The sequence below is a fragment of the Podarcis bocagei genome, assembly GCF_964188305.1.
Source record: "Podarcis bocagei genome assembly, chromosome: 3".
In the NCBI taxonomy this organism is placed as follows: Eukaryota; Metazoa; Chordata; class Lepidosauria; order Squamata; family Lacertidae; genus Podarcis; species Podarcis bocagei.
The window spans coordinates 26,969,682-26,994,096 of NC_138127.1; the positions used below are offsets into that span (position 1 = coordinate 26,969,682).

Here is a 24,415-nt window from a genome sequence, read left to right on the forward strand (position 1 = left end):
TTGCCTGCATCTTGAATCAGGCAGGGAATATTAGCAACTGGGGTGCATGAAAGGAGAAGGGAGGCAAAGAGACTCTTGCCTTTGTCAAAGGACAGGGGAAAATACATGACTGAGGTGGTTGGCCGCACCACAATTGCGTATTTTGTATCCTCCGCCTATTGAGGAGGCTTTGCAACTAATACTACCCAGCCTGGTGCCATTTTGAAAGAGTGGCAGCATTCTTCCCTTGCGATGCTGGCAGCTATGCAGAAAGTAACACTAACAATTACTCCCCTGGTGGAGTATATTGGAGGCTTTCCAGTATTAAATGTGTGTTGTTAGGTTTCTGGTTGCTCTTGATGGACCCTTATCCTCACTTTGGAGTTTATGATGGAATTTGCCTTTGAATATATAAATTGATAGGGGTGAGAGAAAGCTGTGGGGCATTATCCTCCTAACATGTGTTATAGATAGGGTTGTGTCTAATTGTAGTACTACTTGAGGGATCTGGCATAAGAGTAGTTAAGCTGTAAGTGCAACAAATGTGCACTGTGTGTCGTATTCATTTAAGAAGCACCTGAGACAGAGCTTTTGGGATGGCATCCCTCACACTTTGGAATGCACTCCACCCAGAAATTAGGATGGTGGCAACCATTTGTTTTTTATACTCTCCCCCCTACCCTTTTCAGGGTAGCTTTGTAGAATATTGTTCCTGCTGACTTTACTCATATTCAGTTAGAAAATACTGGGTACAGAAAGTCCGTTGTTTGATCTGGCATTCCAGTTTTCTGAAAAACCCTGTTGTCTTCATGTTCCTGCTGTGTTCATTTGAAGAATGTAGCATTGTTTGCCTTTAGCTGATGAGGAAAGTACAGTAACTAAACAGAAATATTGGGCATTAGATGCTTTGATAGTGAGTTATCCATGGGCTGTTACTGTACATGACTCCCCAAGTTTGACTCTAATGTGGCTTTAGGCAAGCTACTCCCTCTCAGTAGATACCTACTATCTTCAATACAGTATGGGAATAAAAGTACTAACCCAATTTACATGCTGAGAGGATGAAATAGTGTACATGAGGCTGCAATCATATATTCACATAATCATAGGAAAGCCTCACTGAACTCATTAGGATTTACTTATAAGTATAAATACTGAAAACATTGTTTTATTCCATACTCAAGAATCATAAAGATGGTTGATGGAATAAGTTCTTAGGAAGTACACTGTGGTGTCTACTTTTTAACATATATTTTTGGCTGTCTCATTTCCAGGGCATAAGACTTCCAGGAAAGTTTGTAGCTTTACAAAATACTAGCCAGTGTATGAATACACATTTATTTATCTGCTTCAATATGATTTACAACAGGAATAAAACTATGACTGTGAAATATTCAACAACACAATAGAAGTAGAATTATAAAAAATGATAATCATAGTAGTAGGCAATGAGAATTTGTACATAAACACTGTAACTAGAATTGACAACATTTTGCCTGAAATGTAGACTGTTGACAGTTTCTTGCACAACTGGATAAATGGGTGTGTGATGGGCCACTTCCTAACTACCCTGGGCCCCGTGTTGTCTGAAGGAAGAGACCTGGCCGCTAACACAGTGTATCCTTCTGCTCTTCCCCTTGAAAAAACTTGCTGCCACTAGATAAAGGGGAATTAGTTCTACATGACTGCCTTTTATTAATCAGCCTACAAACTTTCCTTGGGTCCGCCTGAAGCTTCTTAATGTATAACTTCTAGGTGTGGGGGTGTTAAAATAAAAGACCACTACAGGTTTATGAGCAAGGTAAAAAGTTTACTAAGATGGAGGAGGGGATAGTTTTAAGAAATGGCATATGTAAAAGTTAGAGAAAACCAATATTTTCCCCTGTAGAACAAACAAACAAACAAACAAGGGTTAAACATAATCCTTTCTCCCTCTAATTACATATCCTAGAGCCAACTCTCAACTCTCCTCTGTTGCCCCCAGTGCAATCCCATTATACATTTCTTTGCCACCTTTTGTCTCACAGGCATACAAAAGCCTTTCGATGTTTCCTGATTTCCTCCTTGAACTGCATGCCTCCAGGCTAGATAAATACTTTGTCTACCTGCCTTGCCAGTCATAACCTGCAGGCTGCAGGAAGTCATAGAGCCCTTTGAAACAAGGGACATGCCAGCTCTCATATACACAGTGGAGTTCCCTCTTCCTAACTGATTCCCAGGTCAGGGCAAGGATCACAAATTAATCCTGTAAGTCCCAAATGGACAGACCCCAAAAATATGCATTCCCACATTATGTGCAGCAGTCCATATAAATGCAATCGTCCATACACGAAGTCCACATAAAGCTCATTTCCTTCATGGTGTGAATAGCCAGTCTTTCATTGGATCATGAGTCTAACAGAAGATATAGAACCAATATAGAACCTTAGTAAGGAGCATTAATTTTTAAGAAACATGGGTTTGAATCCAGACTTGAAGCACAACCTGACCGTATCAGATTAGTTGTAGATTCTGTTGAATTCAGTAGGGCTTACTTCCAGGTAGTAGGCTTAGGTTTGCAATGATAGTTGTGCTTAGAGTCGGCACACTGAAATCACTGAACTTAAGTTTGTCATTGATTGAAGCCCCGTTGATTTCAGTGGGTCTTCTCTAAGTATGACCAAGACTGGATGCAGGCCTATATTGCTAAGCTTTAAGGAAATGTGAGTAATGGGAAAGATGTCCCAAAGGACAAAAGCAGAAACGTTTTGTTTAATGACTTCCATGGAATGAATGTGCTATATGAGCCCTAATGTTCACAGCATCAGTCATGCTACAGCTTAAGATGGGCCAGTGATTAGCTCCTATGTATGGATTATGGGACAGACATGGCAAGGGCAAGAGTTCAGCATTTGCTTATTGGGTTATGCTACTGCCTTGGAGCAGGCAGCCCATTTATGCAGCCTCAAAGCTATTACCATTACCTTGCTAGGGGGGGAATGCAATGCATCTGTGTTCTCCTTAGTTTTCTCTCTGTCCAATGTTGCATTTACTGAAACAACAAAGTTTTGTATTGTGAAGATTTTTTCTTTAGTTCTGCATCAAGGGTACCAAACTTTGTTTCCTGCTGCTTGATCAGACATAGGCCTTAAGGTCAGTGGAATGTTCTTTGCAGAAAGAAAACTGAATTTTCCAGTGTAGGCTTTGAAATGACAAGCAGAAAAATTAATTTTCCAAGGTCTTTGGTAAAGTAACAGTGAAATCATTTTCCCCCAGCTGGCAACCCATGAAGAGGATAATACCATGTAGTTAATCTTCCGTATATAAAAATTTAAAAAGTGCAAGAACCATTGTTATTTTTAATCCTCTCTATTTTGTATTCTCATAGGTGTGATAAAGTAACTTTCTCCACATAACACCTTTCATTTGCTGATTTTTTTTGTAGCTACTGAAAGGAAAGTTGGAAGACCAGTTTCTGCTCTAGATACTTCTGTTTATGATTTCACTTTTTGAAGATTATTAAAGTTCCTTTCCTTAAAGTTGATGTTCTGAAGTACTAAGGAGTGACATGCTTTCTCTGAGCACAGGAAGTCCATATCGGTCCATGAATTTGTCTAATCCCATTTTAAAGCCATCTAAGCCAATGATCATTGCATCACCTCGTGGCAGCAAATTCCATAAATTAATTACGCACAGTGTGTGTGGGGGGAAATACTTCCTTTTGTCTTCCCTGACATAATCTACAACTGCCCGCCATTTTCAAGGTGCAGTAGAGATGGCAAAACCTGCTTTACATTCTGCCCCTGGGGTATTCCCAGTTTCTAAAGATCAGGTTCACTGCCCGGGCTAACAAAGTCTCAGAATTTTCTCCCATATAAGTAAATACCTGCATTTGTTCCTGGAGAGTGGGAGTAGAGTACCTCGCTTAGGGACCGTTTTCTGTTATAGCTTAAAAAATGCCCATTGCTTGTGATATTAGGTGGCCAATCCGTCACTGTATGTGTGAGAAAGAGACAATTGTGGGTAGGAGCAATATGTTTATGCCCGCTTCCCTGCCCCCAATAACTATAAAATTACAGTTCAGGGTGGAAGGGAATACCAAGTATTGAGAAAGATTCCACAGTGTTGATTGAGCTAGTTGCTGCAGTGCCCAAATTCTGAATGCCCTCGGATGGAAATAATGTAAGCCAGGAGTCTTTGACCTTTGTGGGGCTGGGGGCACAGTTGCAAACCAGTGAAGCCACACACACACTTGCCACCAAGCATTCTACTGAAACATACTCTGTTGGCTGCAGTCGAGTGCTTTATCGAGCTGAATTTCAGGTGGGGGGAGGAGGCCCTGCGCGCACCTGAGAGGCCTCTGAGGGAGCATAGTTCAAAACTAAAAAGCTTTTATCAGCTAAGTGTGATTCAGGGTGTTTTATTGCATCTTAGAGTTTCCTTGACCTCATGAACTCATCTTTAGCATTGCCAAATGAAGATTTGGGGTCTCATGTGTTTTAGGATACGTATGCGACCTTTTTGTTCTTCATAGCTACATAATTAAATCTGTTTCACGCTTTCCAAATGCTAAATCTGAGTATTATTACCAAGGTGTAAAATTAGTTTTTGCAACATCTGTTTTGGAAGTGTTCTTTTTTCCTCTTTAGTTGGTTGCAGTTTTGGTGGAAAAGCAAAGGAAAACATTTGCAGCATCTAACTTGTTTTATAAATTTGAAAGGGGTTTTATGCCAGGAACTGGAGAAAGAGAAAAGATCTGATTGGTTGAGTTAGCCACGTGAGCATACATTGCTCTTGGGCATTTGATTTAGTGCATGTTTCCACAACTTGCGACCCATCAAGCTAAAAGCAGTGCCCAAGCCACTTACAGTTGCCTATTAGAGGCTTCAGAAACTTCCTTCCTTTTCAGGTTGTCTGTCTGGAACTGCTGAAGGAAGAGATTTCTCAAATATGGCAAGCCCCAAAAGAGGAATCACAAATTGTGCCTTAAAATTGTATAAAATTAATGAGATTCTCTTCACATAAAATGCAGACTGTTTATCCACTTGGAGTATTGGATCACTATTTATGAGCTCACCAGATTTCTTTAAAAACAAAATGAGCTTCACTAGTTTCTTTCTCAAAAACAAAAATTTGATCATATTTTTTACAGACTTCATGTTACCTGTGTCTATCATGGCCATATATATTTGCTTAACTGTCTGAATGAATGCAACAGTAAAAAGTTATGGATTAGGGAAATCATGTTGCTCCATCTTTTTCAGTTCACAACTTTACATGAATTACAATCTGGTCTCTAGTGGGACTCTGCGGGAGGATGAATGCGGAGGAGCTGGAGCTACTGGGTGATTCCAAGTACAGAAACTATGTAGCAGCTGTCGACAAAGCTCTAAAAAGCTTCGAGTACTCCAGTGAATGGGCTGATTTAATCTCATCCCTTGGAAAGCTTAACAAGGTATGAGAAGACTTAGAAGGATTGGGTGAAACCCATGCAAAGTTTTGAGGGGGGAATTGAAATAATTAAGTATAAAGCATTTGGAATCTAAATTCCCCTGCCAGACTATTTAAAAAAGGAGTGGACTGGCAGATCATTTTAATCATCAGTTTATTACTTACTGTAGTGGGTGTCAGAATTCTGAAATGCCAAACTCTTCTGCTTGGCGGATACTTTCTCTTAGGCTACACACCAGATAAAGGTTTTGGAATGAGTTATTATGAAGGGAAGGAGGGTGGAACACCCTGTCATAATGATGGCAGAAGATTGACACTTGCCACAGTTTTTAAAAAGTCACTGTCGTTACATCTGTCTGGCGACTGGCACCAGGAGTGCACATTCTAAGAACCTTATTCTGTAGAGGGGGGAAATGTCCCTTTTAAAACGGAGCATTTTCTCTTGCTAGAGGAAGCATTTTGGTTCATATATTAATAAACAATAATAAAATTGAATGTATGTAAATCAAGATTCTTCATCACTCCCTAGAAGTGTTGCATGCCTACTGATTTAAATAACTGAAGTGTTAGTTTATGCCATACGAGGTGTGTGCTTGCTTTGACCGATAAAACACACCATAATGGCCTGAAAAATAAAGGAACCTTTTAACTTTTGAACGGGGAACTTGTGGCCGTCTCATGTTGTTGGACTTCAGCTCCCATCTTCCCCATCCAGCCTGGACAGCAGTTGGGGATTGTGGGAATTGGAGCTTAGCAGTGTTGAATGGGCCACACGGATCCAACCCCCGTTTTAACCTGCTGTGGCTTCCTGTGAGTGAATTTTGTAATGTAGATAAGGCAGCGAGTTAATAAAGCAGGTCAGTTTGTTACATCAGAAGTTTGGGAATCTCCATGAGAGGTGGTTTTCCTAATGCATCACATCCTGCCAAGGGGAACGGATTCAGAAACCTTCAAATCGATCAGTTCTGTAAACTGCTGTCTGAGAGAAATTGGGTTTTGAATGTCTTGCAATGTTTTCTGTCAGGTTCTTCAAAACAATGCAAAGTACCAAGTAGTACCAAAAAAGCTGACCATAGGAAAGCGCCTTGCCCAATGCCTTCACCCTGCCTTGCCAGGTGGGGTGCACCGGAAGGCCCTTGAGACGTATGAGATCATCTTCAAAATCATTGGGCCCAAGCGTCTGGCCAAAGATCTCTTCCTATACAGGTAAAAAGAATGACCTTTATATTGTATTCTGAGCATTAGCTTGCTGTAATCAAGAATTGTTTTTATTTGAATAAGTCAACAGTATAAATCCTGTAGTACATTTCACTTGGGTCAGAATGTAGATAAATTTAGCAGTGTGAGCTGCTGCTAATGTTACAGTAGAAAATTAAAGGCATATTAACTTGCAGCGTATTCCTAATTCCCTGATTAGGGACAGGACATAGCCAGCTGTGGGCGCCTCTGCTGTGATAACTTGGAGTTGGTGCAGCAAATATGAAGGAAAAAAACCACCACCACCTTCCATCCTGGCTAGTACAAGTGGCAGGGCTTTGGATGTGACAGTGGCTCCACCTCTCTGCTATCCAGGTTCATTTAGGATTTAGGTTTTGCCCATTCAGGAGATATGGGGGGAAAACAGAGAAAGCTACATTATATTTGGTAGTATAAATGATAAGAAGCAAAACTATTTGTTGAGGTGTGTGACATAGTTGTAGACAAATTCATAGGCTATAAATATACCAGTATTATCCAAATTGGAATCATTTTAGAGGAGTAGAATAATAAAGGCTTTGCTGAACACACAGAAACACATACACACATAGGTGATAATAAAATGAAAATGGACATAACCGGAAGTCTTTGAAACCTCTTATTTATTAATTATGAGGATCTGGTTACCAAATAAGAGGGGCATGAAAGGAGATACATATCTACTCTGAGCATATGTTTCTCTTACATCTCTTGTTTGTATTGCACTTAGAGGGCAGAAGCACTGAATCCCAGTATAACCAGAATGTTGAAGGCAAGGATTGAATTCAGGAGTTAAGATGCTCAATTTGAATGGAGTGGCAATAGCATGCTTATTAATAAAGGCATGAATGGTTTTCAGCTTTTTAGCTATGTTTTTAAATGGTAGCTTTGCATTTTCATGTTTCACTGGATAATCTCCACAATTCCATTACTGTGTATAGTGTCTCATTCAAAACAAGCCTCTCTGTTGGGTAGGATCTCGTGGGAAATGGTGATGTTCTTCAGGAAAACTTACTAGTCTGTGAAATGGATCCGGAGAATGTATAGATTAAGCAGCCTTTCTCTTTGTTAGTTGGTTATCCTCATATGCTGAAAATTATCCATATAAACCAGTCCAGCCTCTCAGTACCCTTTTGTATCTCTCTGTTTTTTTCCAAAACAGTTCTGGGCTTTTCCCTCTGCTTGCGAATGCTGCTATGTCTGTCAAACCAGCATTACTCAGTCTGTATGAAGTTTATTACCTTCCTTTGGGCAAAACGTTGAAACCGGGCTTGCAAGGATTGTTAACTGGGATACTTCCTGGCTTGGAGGAAGGTTCAGAGTATTATGAGAGGTAAGGCTATGGGCTAATGTAATACCACTGTTATAAAATCTTCTGCACTGTGAACATTTCTAAGATACTAATCTTAACTGGTTGTCCCTCAATGCAAACTTAATAGGTAGGGCAGGGAAGAGGTGGAGGTGGCGGCACTCTGTGCACAAAATAGTATATAGTCCAAGAAACTAGGCATTCTCAAAGCACAGACTCTCCAGATTCTGCCAGAGAATTGCTGTATCGGACCCCCAAGAATAAGTTAGTACTGGGGATGTTTTGTCATCCCCTGAGTGATCTTGAGGTGGAGAATGAAATCAAGGAAGTAGCCAAAGGAGGAAGTTCTGTAGTAATTGGTGACTTCAGTTACCCTCACGTGCATGTTCCAGTCACAATAAAGAGGTAAAATTTCTAGATACGCTAAGGAACTGCCTTGGAACAGTCTGTTATAGAACAGGTGAAAGGAATGGCAACCCTGTACTTTATCATCAGTTGTTCCTGGGACCCAGTTTGAGATGTAACCGTTGTTGAACTGCTAGGTAAAGTGACCATAGTGTTATCACCTTCATAGTGTTATCACCTCCTCTTCTTCTTCTTCTTCTACCTTCAACATATATGTGAGTGGACAGTTGCCAAGAGAATCAAACACATCTGAAGTCACATTTGACTTCAAAAGAAAGAGCCTTTATAAAATGACGGTATTGGTAAAAAGGAAGTTGAAAGGGTAAGTCGAGAGAGTCAAAACTTTCCAGTACAAAACTGAAACTGAAACCTGTATAAGCACAGCAGTGAAAACAATTTAAAACCACCAAGAAAGAAATTTAAATATAATGTAGCAGGTATAACTACGACCAAGTTGGTTTTTTGTTTTCTTTTAATGGCCTTCTGTTTTAATTGAGGTAAGTCAGGTATATCAACCCAGATTTCTGAGCCTTCCAGATTTATTTATTTACCATTTTACTTCCACACGCTCTTGTTGCTCATGCCACAGAACCAACACTCTGCTGGAGAAGGTAGCTGCCGCAGTGGACCAATCAGCTTTCTACAGTGCACTCTGGGGTAGTCTTCTCACTAGTCCTGCTGTTCGGTTGCCTGGCATTACTTATGTCCTCTCCCATCTAAACAGGAAGCTTTCCATGGAAGACCAGCTTTATATAATAGGCAGTGACATTGAACTGATGGTAAGAGTCGGTAAAGTTTTGTTTATGGAATAGCCCAGCCCCAGTTCATTATCTTCATCACCTTTTGAAATAACTATTGCGTAAGGAATACATCCTGTTTACTTTCTAGCAGCAGATGAACTTGCAAAAAATCTGCATGTTAGAAATATTTTAAAAATGCTGATACAAATGATGAGAATACTTTCGAAGTATGGCATTTCTTTGCCCATCAGACCAAACCAACGAGCATGCTTTAAAGTTAAGCACATTTTAAAGGCACAGAGAGAGGATTAAGCATTTCCCATTGAAATTGGTAGGACTTAAAAGAGCTTAACGTTGGCCGGAGAACTTTGCTTGAAAAGCCAAGTAATCCTTTATACTTTTTAAGTCACTTAGCGCTTATGAGATCAGCATTTTTAAAATCTTGTTTCTGAAGGTCTGTGTTTTGTTTCCTAAAATAGCATTCAATATTTTTTTCACAGCGTAGCTATGGCCAAGTATATCTAAAATGTGTTTAAATTTGGAGCACAGGGTTTGTGTGGAGAAATAGTTACATTTTCTGGTATTTACTCTGTGAGATGCCATGGTATTATAGGACTGAGTATCTGATATTATCTATTATTTTCCAAGTGTTTTCGTAATTTTATTCCTACAAGCCCTATGTTACTTACGTTCTTTCCATGTTGCTTGATATTGACTCAGATCAGGTCAGATTCCTCAGAGATAAGTTCACAATCTCTGAGCCTTATGTCTCCTTTGCTTGCTTGCTTGCTTGCTTGATTGATTGATTGATTGGTGTGCCTCTTCCTTCCCTCCAAGACCACTGGGCATTCAGACATAGGATGAACATGTGTAAAAGCCAATGTCCAGATTCTGTGGAGGGAAGGAGGACACAGTCATGCTTATCCTGCTGTGCTTAGGGAGAGAATCATCCTAACTGAACCTCTAGTTCAAGAAGTCTGTGATGTTTGTGTGCATGTGTATAAACAAAATCAGCATTGCTAATTATGCCTATACTAATGGTAATTTTATTTCAGGTGGAAGCAGTAAGCACCTCAGTGCAGGATTCCAGTGTACTAGTACAGAGAAGCACACTGGACCTGATACTTTTCTGTTTTCCATTCCACATGAGTCAGGTAAAACACTGCTGAATGAGTATTCCGCGAATCACTCTGTTGCATATACGTATTACCCATGGGTGCAGTCTTCAACCAACGTTTCCTAAAAGACTCCCCAAGATTTGAATAATAACATGTTCTGGTGTAAGAGATTAACTCTCCAGCTAAAAGACCTCTTAAATACTTACTCCAGAGGGTTCCCTTCATGCATACAATGCCAATTTTTCTTTCTGGTATCAATCCCTCATGCTGCAAGGAGTCCTGAAAGTACCCCTGGATTTTGGTAGTGGTTTTTCAGCCATCATAGGAGGCCGCTGCATAGGAGAGGCTAAAAAGACTGTGTGTTGTGGTGCTGGTAGTGCTTTTTTTGCTGCCACCTTTGCTAATGATTTTGGCCCTTGTGGTATTTAATCATGTTTCCTGGTATTAAAATAACAACCCAGGAAAAGTTTTGTTCTTTGATCAAGTTTTTTTTTTTGTCACCTTTGAAAGCGCAAGAAATGTTGTATTTGGAAATTCATGTCTTAGTTCAAACAACTGCATTGTTTAAGACCATTGTTACTGTGTGTAACGTAATGTGTGTGGTAGTTGCACACACAGATGGAAATGTATATCAGAGCTCTGAATTTGAGACGTGATGACCAGAGCAGACCATTTGAGTTCATCCATTATATCAGCAACTCTCAGGAACACGTTATTGAAATAGCAATATACAGCTTTTGCAAACGAGTAGCGTTACTTGGCATTGACTGAAACTTGGTAATTAGCTGGCTTGTATTCTGTGTCAGCAAAGTTGTGAAGGTAAGCAAGTGAATATAAGCTATTTATTTGTCTTAAAAATAGATTGGCCAACCCAGACTGCCTCTGATATCTTTGATCATTTTCTTGCTTATATTAGATCAATGTAGTGATCAGCATTTAACTCTGCATTACAGTTGTGTGTTCAGGGGGAAACATGATTTCTTTCTCCCCGGTGATTATTTTATTATCATTGCAATGTAAATGTTAGGCTTTGCTTTTTGTGTACTTCATTAGATTAAATCGCCTGAAACTAGGTATAGGCTTCAAGGAGAGATGTGGTTGTTGTCTGCTGGTGCCGGCAAAGGCGCAAGCCACTTAGAAGGGGTTGATTAAAAACAGGCAGCCTAGATTTTTTTTGTCAGATTCCAGATCTCAGCCTGCATGAATCCACAGGTACTGGGATGTGAATAAAAATATTTTTTTCTCCTATACAACAAAACTCTTGAGTGTAACACCTGCTGCAGTTTTTTGTTTAAATGTAACATTCGCAATTTTAGGCGACGCGCCCAGACATGATCAGAATTCTGTCAGCATCTCTTCATGTAGTCCTGCGCAGAGACATGTCACTCAATAGAAGGCTTTATGCCTGGCTTCTAGGTAGGTGCGGGATTTATATTTTTATAAAATCAACTGGTACCTCATTGTAACTGTAACACTGTAAACTCCCCTTCATTTTAGTATGTGCGGTTTTATTTTGGACTAAAGTTTGTTGCGGAACATTTTGAATGTTCCTGTAGCTATTGCTGTTGTGTTATGGCTGACTGAAGATACAATAAATTTATAATTTATTTGTAGTTTATAATCTGCCTTTTAATTCAGAAGAAGTTTTGAAGCAGGGAACTTTTTGTTTTAAGTGCACACCTAAAATGCAGTTTAAAACATCAGTAGTAACAGTAACTGAACCAGCAGCTTATCTCCGCCAGCACACCTAGCTAAATGAATGCATACGTACGTACATACATACATACATACATGCCATATAAATTTCTACCATAAAGGTAAAGGGACCCCTGACCATTAGGTCCAGTTGCAGACTACTCTGGGGTTGCGGCGCTCATCTCGCTTTACTGGCTGAGGGAGCTGGCGTACAGCTTCCGGGTCATATGGCCAGCATGACTAAACCACTTCTGGCAAACCAGAGCAGCGCACGGAAACGCCGTTTCCCTTCCCGCCGGACTGGTACCTATTTATCTACTTGCACTTTGACGTGCTTTCGAACTGGTTGGCAGGAGCTGGGACCGAACAATGGGAGCTCACCCCATCATGGGGATTCGAACCACCAACCTTCCGATCGGCAAGCTCTAGGCTCTGTGGTTTAACCCACAGAGCCACCTGCGTCGCCATGTTAGAGAATAAAACTTGGTACTGGGGAACTGCTGCTCCAGCTCTTGGAATTTGCCTTATGTGGTTCTGCAAGGGTCTGCATTGTCTTGGCATCATTTTCATCACCTACATCAGAGATGGCTCACATGCTACCCGTCACATGTTCCTGGACCAGTTGTTCCACCTGCCCTAGCTGGCATGCTCATTGGTCAGGGGTGATGGGAGTTGTAGTTCAACAACCTCTGGAGGGTATCCCATGTAACTGCTTGGAGAGGCTGTTCAAAAATTGTGAGAATGAGGAGGCTTCATTAGTGTGCTTGGCTCTGTTCCTCCTTGTCAGACTTAAAGCAGACAAGATGGTGATGTTAATAGAAGGGGACCTGCTTGACACCAGAGTCGTGGTTTTCCTGTTCCAGTTGGGGTCCTGCTTCCCCTAAAGGAGAATTTGGGTGTGGAGTTTGGGCATGCTACTGGACTCAACATTGCTCCTGGATTTTCCAGAGCATCTTTTATGGCCGGTTGACAGCTGTATCTAGCAAAGGATAGCCTGGCTACTACCAGCCTTTGTAACCTCCAAGCTAGACTGTTGTAATGTACTTTATCTGAGACTACAATTGAAGAGCGTTGAGCCATGCATTGAGATATAAGTAATAAATAAATTTGCCACCTATACCATCCAGCGCAAATTGGGATAGCCTATATAAATCAGCTATAAAATGCACGTTATTTCATAACCCAACCTTGCACTAGTAGGTAATGTTTTCTTAGCTTCATAATAATAAAACTCAGCTTCAAATATGCATACAGAAGCCAGATTGTCTTTTTATTAATAACAAGATTTCCACTTCTTTGATGCAGACTGGCCACAGACTGATGTGATGTAATGCTTAACAGTGCAGTCTTATGCTTGTTTACTCAGAAGTTAGTATGTTTAGGATTGCAGCCTGAGAGAACTATGAATCAGGATCTCCCTAGTGGAAATCTCAGCCCAGCTTTGATCTTGCCAAGTAGCCTTTAGGCATGCCGCCATTCTCGGTCTCAGCAATGCAGAGTGACCTACCTTAGAGGATGGTTGTAATTATTAGAATGAAATGATGTATGTGAACCAATGTAAACATTCAAAAGTGCCATGACTATAGTAGAATTCTTGTAAAGTCTAAATTTATATTTCCTCCCATCACTGGAAAATTAAGTGTGGCATTCATCATCCAGAATGCCAGGAATTCCTGTAGAAGTGAAAATAGCTTGATGTTTTGCTCTTTGTGTCACCAGTTGCCTTTTATTAAATTAAATTTAAAATGGTCTTTCCTCTTGCGAACAATATTTGGACGGCAAAATGGTAAGTTATCAGAACTAAGCCATTGTTCTCACTGTTCGTTCTTCTTTACCAACTTATTTAAACACTGTGTTAATTTGCCATATGCTTTTTCCTTTTCCTTTTGCTTGAAGGTTTTGATAACAATGGTGCCATTATAGGACCTAGAAGCACAAGGCATAGCAATCCTGAAGAACATGCTACGTACTACTTCAATACTTTCTCTAAGGAAATGCTAGTTCAGGTAGTCATGCTTTCGATATGTTGTTCGTGTGTCCCTTGTAGGTTCTCCAAAATGGCTGGTGGGCTCTGTTCAGCTTGGTAGATCACAAGCTGTCCAGTCTTTCTATAGGGGTTCCTCTTGCTAATGGCAAACATGCCACCTGATTAGCTGACTCTAAGCCAAACCTGTTTTGTGGCGCACCTTTTGACCCATATTGAAAGGATTTATTGTGTTGTGCAAAATGTGAGACTGGGAGTAGACTACACATTTGCAAATACTAGGGGAGCATTTTGTTCAAAGCTAGTACCATTTTGGGGAAGCAAGCAGTTTGCTTGACTGTGCAAGGAACCAGAAAGTTCTCTTCAACTCTTCTTCTAAAAGCAGTAGCGTTATAACTTTTAAATGCAAGCAGTTATCATTCAAAGCAATGTTATTAAAGGAAGAAGTAATTTTAAGTACATTCAGTGTATTTCGCCCCCACCCCTGGTCTTCTGGTATTTTTTTTCCTTGCAGCAATTTTGGCTCCGACATGCATTGGTAATTCATATTTGTTTCAAAAATTAACTTGATTTTGTGAAGGATGAGGAGAATGGTTAGATAGAGGATGCTCAAATGATGGCATGGGGAACCCAGATGGGGCAGACAGGCAGACAAATGTACATTCACACTTCCAGTAATTTCTGATCAATAGTTGTGGCCTAACCTTGTCTTAATCTTAATGGCATACCCCAGGAATACCCTTGAGAGAAGACCGTTGACTGGATCCAGAATGTCCCTTTCACAAACTGAAAGCCTCTTAAGGGAATGAAAGGGAGTTGGATCCAGGGGCTGCTCCCACTGAAGAGTGGGGAGGAGGGCAATGTTTTGTAGAACTAGGTTAGCGTTTCAGGTAGTAGCACCATGAATGGTTTCTTACTGGTGCTTTGGTCACTGTAGTCTAAACTCTTGTCTCACTTCTTGATTCTAATGCGTTGTTTCTTACAGGCAATGGTGGGAATTTTGCAGATCAACGTGTGTGGAGAGGAGAGCACATTGACGCAGGATTTGAAGCCTTTTCGGATTCTTATTAGTTTACTGGACAAACCTGAGCTAGGTAGCTATATGAATGTCCTTGCATGCTAATGGGGGGGGGTGTCTGTTGTTAAATAAGTAACAGTTCATATAGTAGTAACAGAGGGCAAAAGAACAAACAAACATCCATACATTCTAAGGTACTGCATATGATGAAATGAGGCATGCACCAGAAGTAAAAGAGTAACCTTGAACTTATCTCATATGCCTATCTGAACAGGTATAATAAAACTTAGTAACAGTTAAAACAGCAGTCTGTGATCCATGCAGCTGTACCTCCTTTACTCTGTTCTAAAAATCACCCACTATCTGATTATCACAGAGTTTTGGTAATGCAGTGTTGCATTAGCACAGGAGGAAGAGAGGGTGCTGCTTTGATGGGATAGAAACGCTCCTCAGAAGTGGTTAGAATTGCACTTGGAACAGAATTGCAGAGGATAACACATAGCTACATATGTCATCAGGCATGTTTGAGGTCAGATTGCAAGCCCAGAATTTCTCAATTCTGACAATGTAAAGAAAACAGGCACTGGGAATGAATTGAGCAACAGGTTTTTGAAATAAATGCGCTTCGCCTTTTTCACTTGCAGTTGAAAGGTCAGACACAGTCTTAAAACAAGCTTGCTACGATGCCTTTCATGTTAAGATCATAGCCTAAATCTTTAATGACAGCATGCACATATTAAGTTTTAATGAAATCAACACAGCCATAGAAAACGCGTTACTACATTGTACTGGCAGTGCCAGGAGATCACATTCCTTCTTAAATTAGTGGTAGCAGCGCCATCCTTTCCAACAGTTTTCAGTGTGCTTTTAACGTGTTTCAGCCAAATAGAAAGCATGGATAAAGTTGTGGTTCTTTTGTTGTGCATTATTGAATTGTACAATTGGTATAACTGCAGATAAAATGAATTCAGATACTAGCCAGTGGAATTCTTAATATAATTTTTTCCTCTTGTTCCTTGTAGGACCTGTAATATTAGAGGATGTACTGATTGAAGTATTTAGGACATTATATACTCAATGCAAAGCGGAGCTGGATCTGCAGGCGGACTACTCCTTCAGCAAGGACCATGCTCAGCTAAGCAGGTGGCTATATCGAGAGGAAAAAAGAGAAATCCCTTCCTAAAGCCCAGTTTCTTGAACAGCAGCCTTTAATGCAAAATTATTTTGAGAATGTGGGAAGTTGCAATATTAATTGGATATGTCATGTGGGTCAGGGATTGGATCAGATACTGAAAGTCTAGGGCTTGCCGATCAGAAGGTCGGTGGTTCGAATGCCCGCAATGGGGTGAGCTCCCGTTGTTTTGTCCCAGCTCCTGCCCACCTAGCAGTTCGAAAGCACGTAAAAGTGCAAGTAGATAAATAGGTACTGCTCTGGCGGGAAGGTAAACGGTGTTTCCATGCGCTGCTCTGGTTTCGCCAGAAGTGGCATAGTCATGCTGGCCACATGACCCAGAAGCTGTCTGCGGACAAACGCCAGCTCCCTCGGCCTATAGAGCAAGATGAGCGCACAACCCCAGAGTCCTCCGCAACTGGACCTAACAGTCAGGGGTACCTTTGCCTTTACCTTTAAAATACCCGACCCGAGCCAGTATTTTTAGGGAGAGCATTCACAAAGTGTGTGTGCTAAAAGTAGCATATTTATTTGTTGTTACATTTATATCCCACCTTCCCTGCAAGGAGCTCATGGCAGGGTACATACTTCTTCCTCTCCAATTTATTTGTGCACCTGTCCTGTGAGATATTTAGGTTGAGAGATGGTGACACACCCAAGGTTACTTCCCCATAAACTTTACAGCTGAGTGGAGATTTGAACTCTAGCCTCCCAGGTCCTAGTCCACTGGGATATAATTAGTTTCTTATTTTTAATTTAATTTATATACTGTCCTTCATCTCAGGGCGGTTCACAACATAAAAATACAATATAAAAAACACGAAGTACATGGTAAAAATAAGAACAAAACCAAACATAATTCCCCCTTCTGTTTTATATATATATTTCCCATTAGTGATTAATCAGTGAGTACCTCCTATCCATGAAATTCTCAGAATACATGCTAAGCCAGTGGAAACGGATTATGATGGTGATTTAATATTGAAAAGGGAGCCCAAGTAAAGTGTTAAAGCAGAGGAGGTTGGGGAAGAAGACCTTTTTCTCTTTCTACTGTAGATGTGAATGCCTAGCCTGATACTGGTCACAACTCAGTAGTTATGTCAGCTCACAAAGCCTATCCTATAGTTAGCCGTAGAAAGACCTGTGCTCAAAGGCTTCTGCACTGCAGATTTAGGTTCTGCTTGCTTGGTAGCCAGTAACACAGACTTGGCAATGGATGGACTTCTTTCTTATCTCTGCAGCTCACTCAGAGCAGTTCCAGCTGAGAAGCTATACCCATTCATCTCCCTGAGGAAGCTTGTGGTGGGCTGTGTCAGCAGCGACAAATTCTTACCTTCTCTACTGCTTTGAACGATTCCGGATTCAGAGGTTTTGCCTCTATGGCAATGATAGCAAAAAAATAAAAGGGCAGTAGGATTGCAGGAGGGGGATAAAGGTGGGAAAGTATAGTGGCAAAGGGGGAGATTGCTGTGAGGGAAATCAGGAAGTCAGTTTGGAGCAAGATTGCAAATGGAGTACCTTTGTTCTGAATACTGTTGTTACATTTTTATTTCAGCAAACTGAGGGAAAATAAGAAAACAGCAGAGCTGATTAAAACTGCCAATCTTCTGTTCAATTCTTTTGAGCCTTACTATATGTGGGATTACATTGCCCGTTGGTTTGAAGAATGTTGTAGGTAAGTTATATTTCACTGAAGGTGTTTTGTGTACTGTCGTGTCCTGGTAGAGGAGCACAATTGGGTTTATACACTTACGTTTTTTAAAAAAAACCTATATACTGTGCTTCTAAGTTGTCAAAGTATGCTGTATAGATCTTTTAGAAAGAGGAATCTCTCTACGTAGATTGTTACTTTACTCTTTGTGTCAGTTTCCATGTGCATGTGTCTCGTGTTATGATTCAGTGCCTGGTGACTTGCAGCTGAATGTGTGAACTGATTCCGTTGCAAATCATTACTTCGAGGATATTTGCAGTGCTACATATCTGTCTGTGGCTCTTAATCTATCTGACGGATGTAGAACCTGTGGCCCTCCAGATTTCGCTAGACTACAACTCCCATAATCTCTGACCATTGGCCAGGCTGGCTGAAGCTAATGGGAGTTGTAGTTTGACAACTTCAGCAGGGCCAAATATCCTGCTAATATTACTAGTTACACAGCCACACTGCTACCAATGAATAAATTATGCTTTGAATTCATAGGAGGACACTGCATGCCCGACTACAGACTGTGCCTGGAGGTGGTAGTGAACCTGCTGAACTCCCCCTTACCAATTTCTGCCTGCTAGTTGATTTTTTGTTGGATATAGTATCTTTGGTAAGATTTCTACTGCTCGCAACTTGGTTCTCCTCCCACTACTCTGTGGTTTTCTAAGCTAGGTAACCCTCCATGTGGCATGAAAGAGGTCTTTAATCCAGCAAAGTGGGCAGGCATTGCTTCAAAAGTGATATGATAGGGGCTGGGTGGGGAACCTGGGGGCCAAATGCAGCCCTCTGGTCCTTTCTGTCTGGCTCGTCCAACTCTCCCCAGGCCAAGGCCCTTCCTTGCTTGTTTTTGCATGGTTGAAATGTGTCTTCACCTCCGATGACCCTTGCTTGTCTAGATCAGTGTTTCCCAACCTTGGCCTCCAGCTGTTTTTGAACTACAATTCCCATCATCCCTGACCACTGGTCTTGCTAGCTAGGGATGATGGGAGTTGTAGTCCCAAAAGAGCTGGAGGCCCAAGGTTGGGAAACACTGGTCTAGATGGACGATAGACAGGGATGTCTTTGTGTGTATAGAAACTAGCTAACCTTGCAGAGCTAAAACTCTTCTACATTGCTCTTCCCACTTTTCCGTCTGGCCTCGGCCCCCTCACAGTCACGTGGCCCCTGGAAGACTCCCCTGAGGGGAAGACATTCCCCTTGCAGTAGGGTCTTAATTTTAAGAATGAGATTTTATCACACAGAGATCATTCTTCTCTTTATTATTTGATTGTGGGCTCAGCCTCACTTCTTTTTCTTGCATCCCTCCTCCTTTGTCTATTACTATGCTAATTGACAGCAGGATATGTGGTGCTGTGATTTCGTTAAACTTGTTAGATAGCAGTTGTTTTTTATGCATGCCGCAATCATATTTCTCTATCAACATTGTATATCTTAATGAAGGCTCTTAGAAATGTTTTGGTTTTTTTGCCTCCTGTTATCTCTCCTTTGTCTTCAAACTCTTTGCTTTCTCATTTCAAAGCCTACTAGAAGTATGAGAGTGCTTTGTCAGGTATGACATTCAGACTGTTTTCCTCTTTTGATTAAAAGTGATCTGTTTACATGTTTCTGACAGTATATATTTTGGTAATATTAAATGTGAAAGAATCGTGAATATTTGATTGCCCTCTGTGGATTTGTTATCAGTTTGTAGTTTTAGAGTGTTTTCAAACAACCGTTTTTTTACACAATAAATGCACATTTGTTTCTCACTTTCATCAGACACACCGAGTTGCGCTTCTTTTGGGAGTTTTATCACATTTTCCAAGCCCGCAAATCACTACAGCTTAATGCAGTTCCCCAGATATTGCTTTCTTTGCTGTTATAACAACTGTGTCAAATGTAGATTAAACAGCAGGGAGAATAACCATCCTTCCTGAAATATTTTAAAGACTGTGCTGCTTACTCTTCTGTGCTTGTACATACATGCAACCTGTTCATTTATAAATACACATAAGTAGGCATGCTTAGGGGTGTCAACTTGAATAAAAAAGGGGGGGCAGATATGCCCCGCCCCACATAATTGATCACATGACATGGTCATGCACACCATTTGAATGGCAATGCCCATCAACTTGGGTGGGGCTCAGCCCCTTCAAATATTTTAGGGGGAGCCAGAGCCTCCCTGGCCCCTAAGAGTTGGCTTCTATGCACATGATAGATAGATACACAGGTCTCTATTCAGCAAATAGCAGCAGAGGTTCTCTAAACATCCCCATAAAAACCATTTTCCCACAGCATGACTCTCCCCTGCATATTGTGACTGAATTTGTTAAGTGAGCAAGATTCAATATTATAAATTCATATGTATAACATGAGTGATACCCAGTGTTGTGCCAAGCTAGTTTCCCCTTCCTCTCCTCCCTTTTGCAGCACTCCATGCTCCCCCTGCCATCTGATCCAAGATGTCTCCCACCCCTCAAAAGCAGATTGGGAGGCTGTAGGGAGAGGGAGGGGAAGCCCCTGTTGCACCACTGGCAGTGCTCCCTGCTAGTGGACAAACAGAATTAGCTATCACCCCATGTTTAAAAGTTGCTGCTTTTTAACCAAGTCTTCATTTCCTTTCTTTTTTCAAATTTCGTAAAAATAGAACTATTGAAACTTGTAGCTAAAGTCCATAGAAAGGATAAATTATAGAAGCCATTGATACCAGTTCTAATTGTATTTTGTTGCTAGGAGACCTATATTGAAATACAAACGGAGCATCTGCCTCAGCTGCTACTCAGGATGATCTCTGCCTTGACGAGCCACCTGCAGACTTTGCACTTGTCTGAGCTAGCGGATTCCTTGAAACTCTGCTCAAAGATTCTTAGCAAAGTTCAGCCTCCACTGTTGTCCGCTGGTACTGACGGTGCCTTGCAGTTTCCGAGCAGGCACAGCATCGTCAAAGAATGGGAAGAAAGAAAGGTAATACAGAAAATATTCTTCTTGTTTCGTTTTTAAAAATAAACAGCTCCAACTTTTGAAACGGTTGCTATAAGCTTAGCTCCCATTCTGTTGCTTTAAAACCTGTGGCCTACTTCAAGAATGGACTGGCAGCTACATATGCACCTTGCGGGCTTTATATTAGAAAACAGATAGCTTCGTGTGCCATGTGCACCAGGAACACAGAAAGGCTTAAGAAGTTAGGAATATGCATGCATATTTTTGTTTGTTTGTTTCCCCGGAAGTGTAAAAGACCTGATCCATAAGTTCAGAGGCTCTGCTCTGTGTGCACCTGTCAAGTGAAGTGAGACAAGTGGCTACTAGGAACGGGGCCTTCTCGGTGGTGGCACCTTGGCTGTAGGAAAACTCTCCCAGAGAGGCCTGCCTGCCACCTGTATGGAATCCCATCAAATTTGGTGAGGATCCCTTAAGTGGTGGTGGCAAAAAATCACTGTGGGTTGTGGAGACTGGTTTTCTGAACTCACCTGCTCTTAAACTATAAACAAAAGACAAATGCAGTGAGATGTGCAGCTGGTGAAAATGAGAGAACAACATTTGCTAACACACAAAATGACACGGTTTGCTTTCCCCCTCTGATTTTATTCAGCTCTTGCTCCTTCCTTACTCTTGTCTCAATTAGATGCCACCAGTTTCTGCAGAGAACCCAAACGATGTGTTTGAAGATGGTGAAAATCCTCCAAGCAGCCGGTCCTCCGAAAGTGGCTTTACCGAGTTTGTGCAGTATCAGGCAGATACGACTGATGACATTGACAGGATGCTGAGTGGGGGGTCTGGAACAACTGGCCTCCCCATTCTAGGCAGCACTTCTTCAGAGACTGAGACAGTTTCCACTCTGGGTTCTGAGGAAACAATTGTTCAGCCGTCTTCCAAGATGGCCCAGGGGACAGGATCTCGAAGTGGGAAGACAACAACAGTTCAGAAGACTGCAATGCAGTGCTGTTTGGAGTATGTCCAGCAGTTTTTAACCAGATTTATCAACCTGTACATCATTCCAAGCAACTCCTTGTCTCGGCCTTTAGCAGCTGAGCTTCAGGAGGACCTCGTCAGGGGGAAAGGAGAGGCTGCACAGTGTACCAGAGAGTCACAAGGGGATGCAGCTAAAGGGAAAAGGACCACTAAGAAGACATCGCCAAAAGAATACCTCTCTGCCTTCATTGCTGCATGTCAGCTCTTCCTTGAGTGCTCAAGTTTTCCAGTTTACATTGCAGAGGGAAACCACACATCAGAAATACATGCTGAGCAGACAGATATTGGTGAGTAATTTCCTACATTCTAATCTCCCCATTAAAACTTCCTTTCAGGTTTGATCTTTCACTTTTTGTAAAACCAGTTTTGACTACCTTTTGTTTCTCTTTCTCTCGTTGTGCACAAACCCAGTTCTCCTATTCTTTATTATTATTATTTTTAAAGAAATGTTTCCTAGTAAAAAAAGGGCTTGATGAGAGGTATACTGGGTTTTGATTTGGGTAATTGTTGGAATGGATTTGCTTCAGACTTTGAAACCAATCCTGCTTAATTCCTATCAGTATGTATGTTTGACATTGGGATACATCAGGTGTAAATTGATGCACTTCCAGTGTATTTTTGGTGTAGGTTATTCTTACACTTCACATCTGCTGTGTGATATGGTTGCTTGCAGTTAATAAGCTCCTGTATTGAGTGCCTAATACATATGAAAACTTCACAGCTTTGTTGATGCATACAAAGTATCTCATCTTTCAAAAGAAGGTTGGGGGGCCAGTAGTAGTATTCTGTGTCAGTTAGTCTCAAAGAACAGGCATTCATTTCCTCTGGGGCTTCTGAAGCTTTGTTTTCTGAAATCCAAAGTCTCATATGGAAGCATTGAAACTGCCTTACCCCAGGTCAGATTATTTGTCCATCAATCCCTGTGCTGTCTGCTCTCACTGGCACTGGCTCTGCAGGGTCTCAGGTGTAGCTGGGCCTTTCCCACCTCCTGGTCCTATTAGCTAGAGATGTTGGGGGTTGAGCCTGAGAACCTTCTTCATGTGCAGTGTAAGGTTCTGAGCTTCTGTTCCCCAAGACCTCATCCCAAGGTGCCCACTGTGAAGCACTTTTGTATAATCCGTGTGAGGTTACTGACACCCCCCCACAGCCAACCTGAGGTTTACGTAGTTGAAATAATAGCCATATCATTAAAGTAGCTCCATTCCAGTGACACGGATGGTGTGCAGTTGCTACTCCATCTTTCATAAGTGCTTAACTACCCAACTATTAGAGTTTTGGTTTATTATTCTACTCCCTCCAGATGTTGTTGGACTACAACTCCCATCACCCCCAACCATTGACCTTGCTGGATGAGGTTGATGGGAGTTGTAGCCCAGCAAAATCTGGAGGATGTGGCATCGGCTATTCCTACTATATCTTGCCACCTTTTTGTTGTTCAGTTTCATGTCAGGTGTTTTTGGGGTTTTTTACACAGATTATAGTTGTCATGCCTAAGGACCTATATATATGTTGCATATAGATAAAGAAGCAGGAATAGAAGGGATGATTGTGGAAAGCAGCTAATTCATGGTTGGAGGGCAATTAATTCATTTAAGCTTGGGAATTCTGATGCGTGTACTTAGCCCATGAACCTTCAACCTCTGCTTTCAGTGGAGTCTGCAGATCAGCAGGCACGTTCAGATCTGATATCTCCATTGAAATAAATGGAACAGTCCATGCGTTGCACACAATAAACCCATTGAAATCAATGGACTTAAACAAGTCATGTCTTCTGATTCAGTCAGTCTACTTGAGTATTACTTAGTTGGATACAACCCCATGTGTGCAAATCAGGCGTACATCTTAGTTCTAGGATGGGGACCATATTTGTATTACTGCTTCCCTTCATTCCTTTTATCATTTTTAGACGGCAATTAATCTCTCATTCCTCCTGTTCAACATTATCTGTGTGATATGGTTGCTTGTCATGATCCCTTGAGATCCATTACAAATTTAGATGGGGGCCGTGATCCATTTCAGTATGCCCAAGTGCCTACTGCATATACGCATCAGGATTTTTAAAAATTAAAATATCAAAAAGCAGCCTCTCCATACTAAATCTGAAACTGCTTTTGAACACTGATTTTCAAAAGCAGCCTACCTGTTTGGGGTAGCACAGGGCTGGTCTGCTGTTTGAAGATAGGCCATCAAAAGCCCAGCTTGACATGCAGAGTAAACTGTGGTACATTTCTGCAAAGTCTTTCCCCCCTGCCCATTCTACTTTTCCCATTAGAGTTTAACCTATTTGAAGTAGCTGGTGGTGGTACAGTAGATATGCAAGATGGAGGGGTGGTGGCTGGGAATAAATATAATTTTCCAATATAAGAGGAACTGCTTTTTTTTAATAGAAGCCATTTCCTTTCAGATTGTGAAGAAGAGCAGCCCCCCTTGTGGCTCCAGACTCTTATGGGTGCTTGCAGACAAGCCAGTGATTTCAGCATCCAAGGTGTCACTATTTCTTTAATAATGGACTTAGTGGGATTGACTCAGTCCGTTGCTTTTGTCACTGGAGAAAATCTGAATAGTGTGGAAGCACCACAACCTCTGAGTCCAAACCAAGGAAGAGTGGCTGTTGTGATCAGACCTCCTCTCACTCAAGGCAACCTCCGATACATGGCTGAAAAGACAGATTTTTTCAAGG

At 41.3% G+C, this 24,415-nt stretch overlaps 1 protein-coding gene across 6 annotated transcripts in view; it reads left to right on the plus strand.

Moving 5' to 3' along the window:
* The window catches only part of DOP1A (DOP1 leucine zipper like protein A), a 52,979-nt gene that overhangs the window by 4,056 nt on the left and 24,508 nt on the right, over window positions 1-24,415 (plus strand). For 3 of the 6 annotated variants that reach the window (XM_081187316.1, XM_081187314.1, XM_081187315.1), the window contains exons 2-16: window positions 5,223-5,413; window positions 6,434-6,615; window positions 7,808-7,978; window positions 8,949-9,138; window positions 10,155-10,253; window positions 11,534-11,633; window positions 13,809-13,918; window positions 14,882-14,990; window positions 15,937-16,057; window positions 17,641-17,760; window positions 18,283-18,397; window positions 19,307-19,336; window positions 20,500-20,730; window positions 21,389-22,022; window positions 24,140-24,414. In XM_081187316.1, coding sequence (XP_081043442.1) covers window positions 5,276-5,413; window positions 6,434-6,615; window positions 7,808-7,978; window positions 8,949-9,138; window positions 10,155-10,253; window positions 11,534-11,633; window positions 13,809-13,918; window positions 14,882-14,990; window positions 15,937-16,057; window positions 17,641-17,760; window positions 18,283-18,397; window positions 19,307-19,336; window positions 20,500-20,730; window positions 21,389-22,022; window positions 24,140-24,414 — 2,625 coding nt within the window. In that variant the 5' untranslated portion in view covers window positions 5,223-5,275. Of the gene's footprint in view, window positions 1-5,222; window positions 5,414-6,433; window positions 6,616-7,807; window positions 7,979-8,948; window positions 9,139-10,154; window positions 10,254-11,533; window positions 11,634-13,808; window positions 13,919-14,881; window positions 14,991-15,936; window positions 16,058-17,640; window positions 17,761-18,282; window positions 18,398-19,306; window positions 19,337-20,499; window positions 20,731-21,388; window positions 22,023-24,139; window position 24,415 lie in introns of those variants that run through there. The other 3 variants (XM_081187317.1, XM_081187318.1, XM_081187319.1) reach the window with 3 other exon arrangements.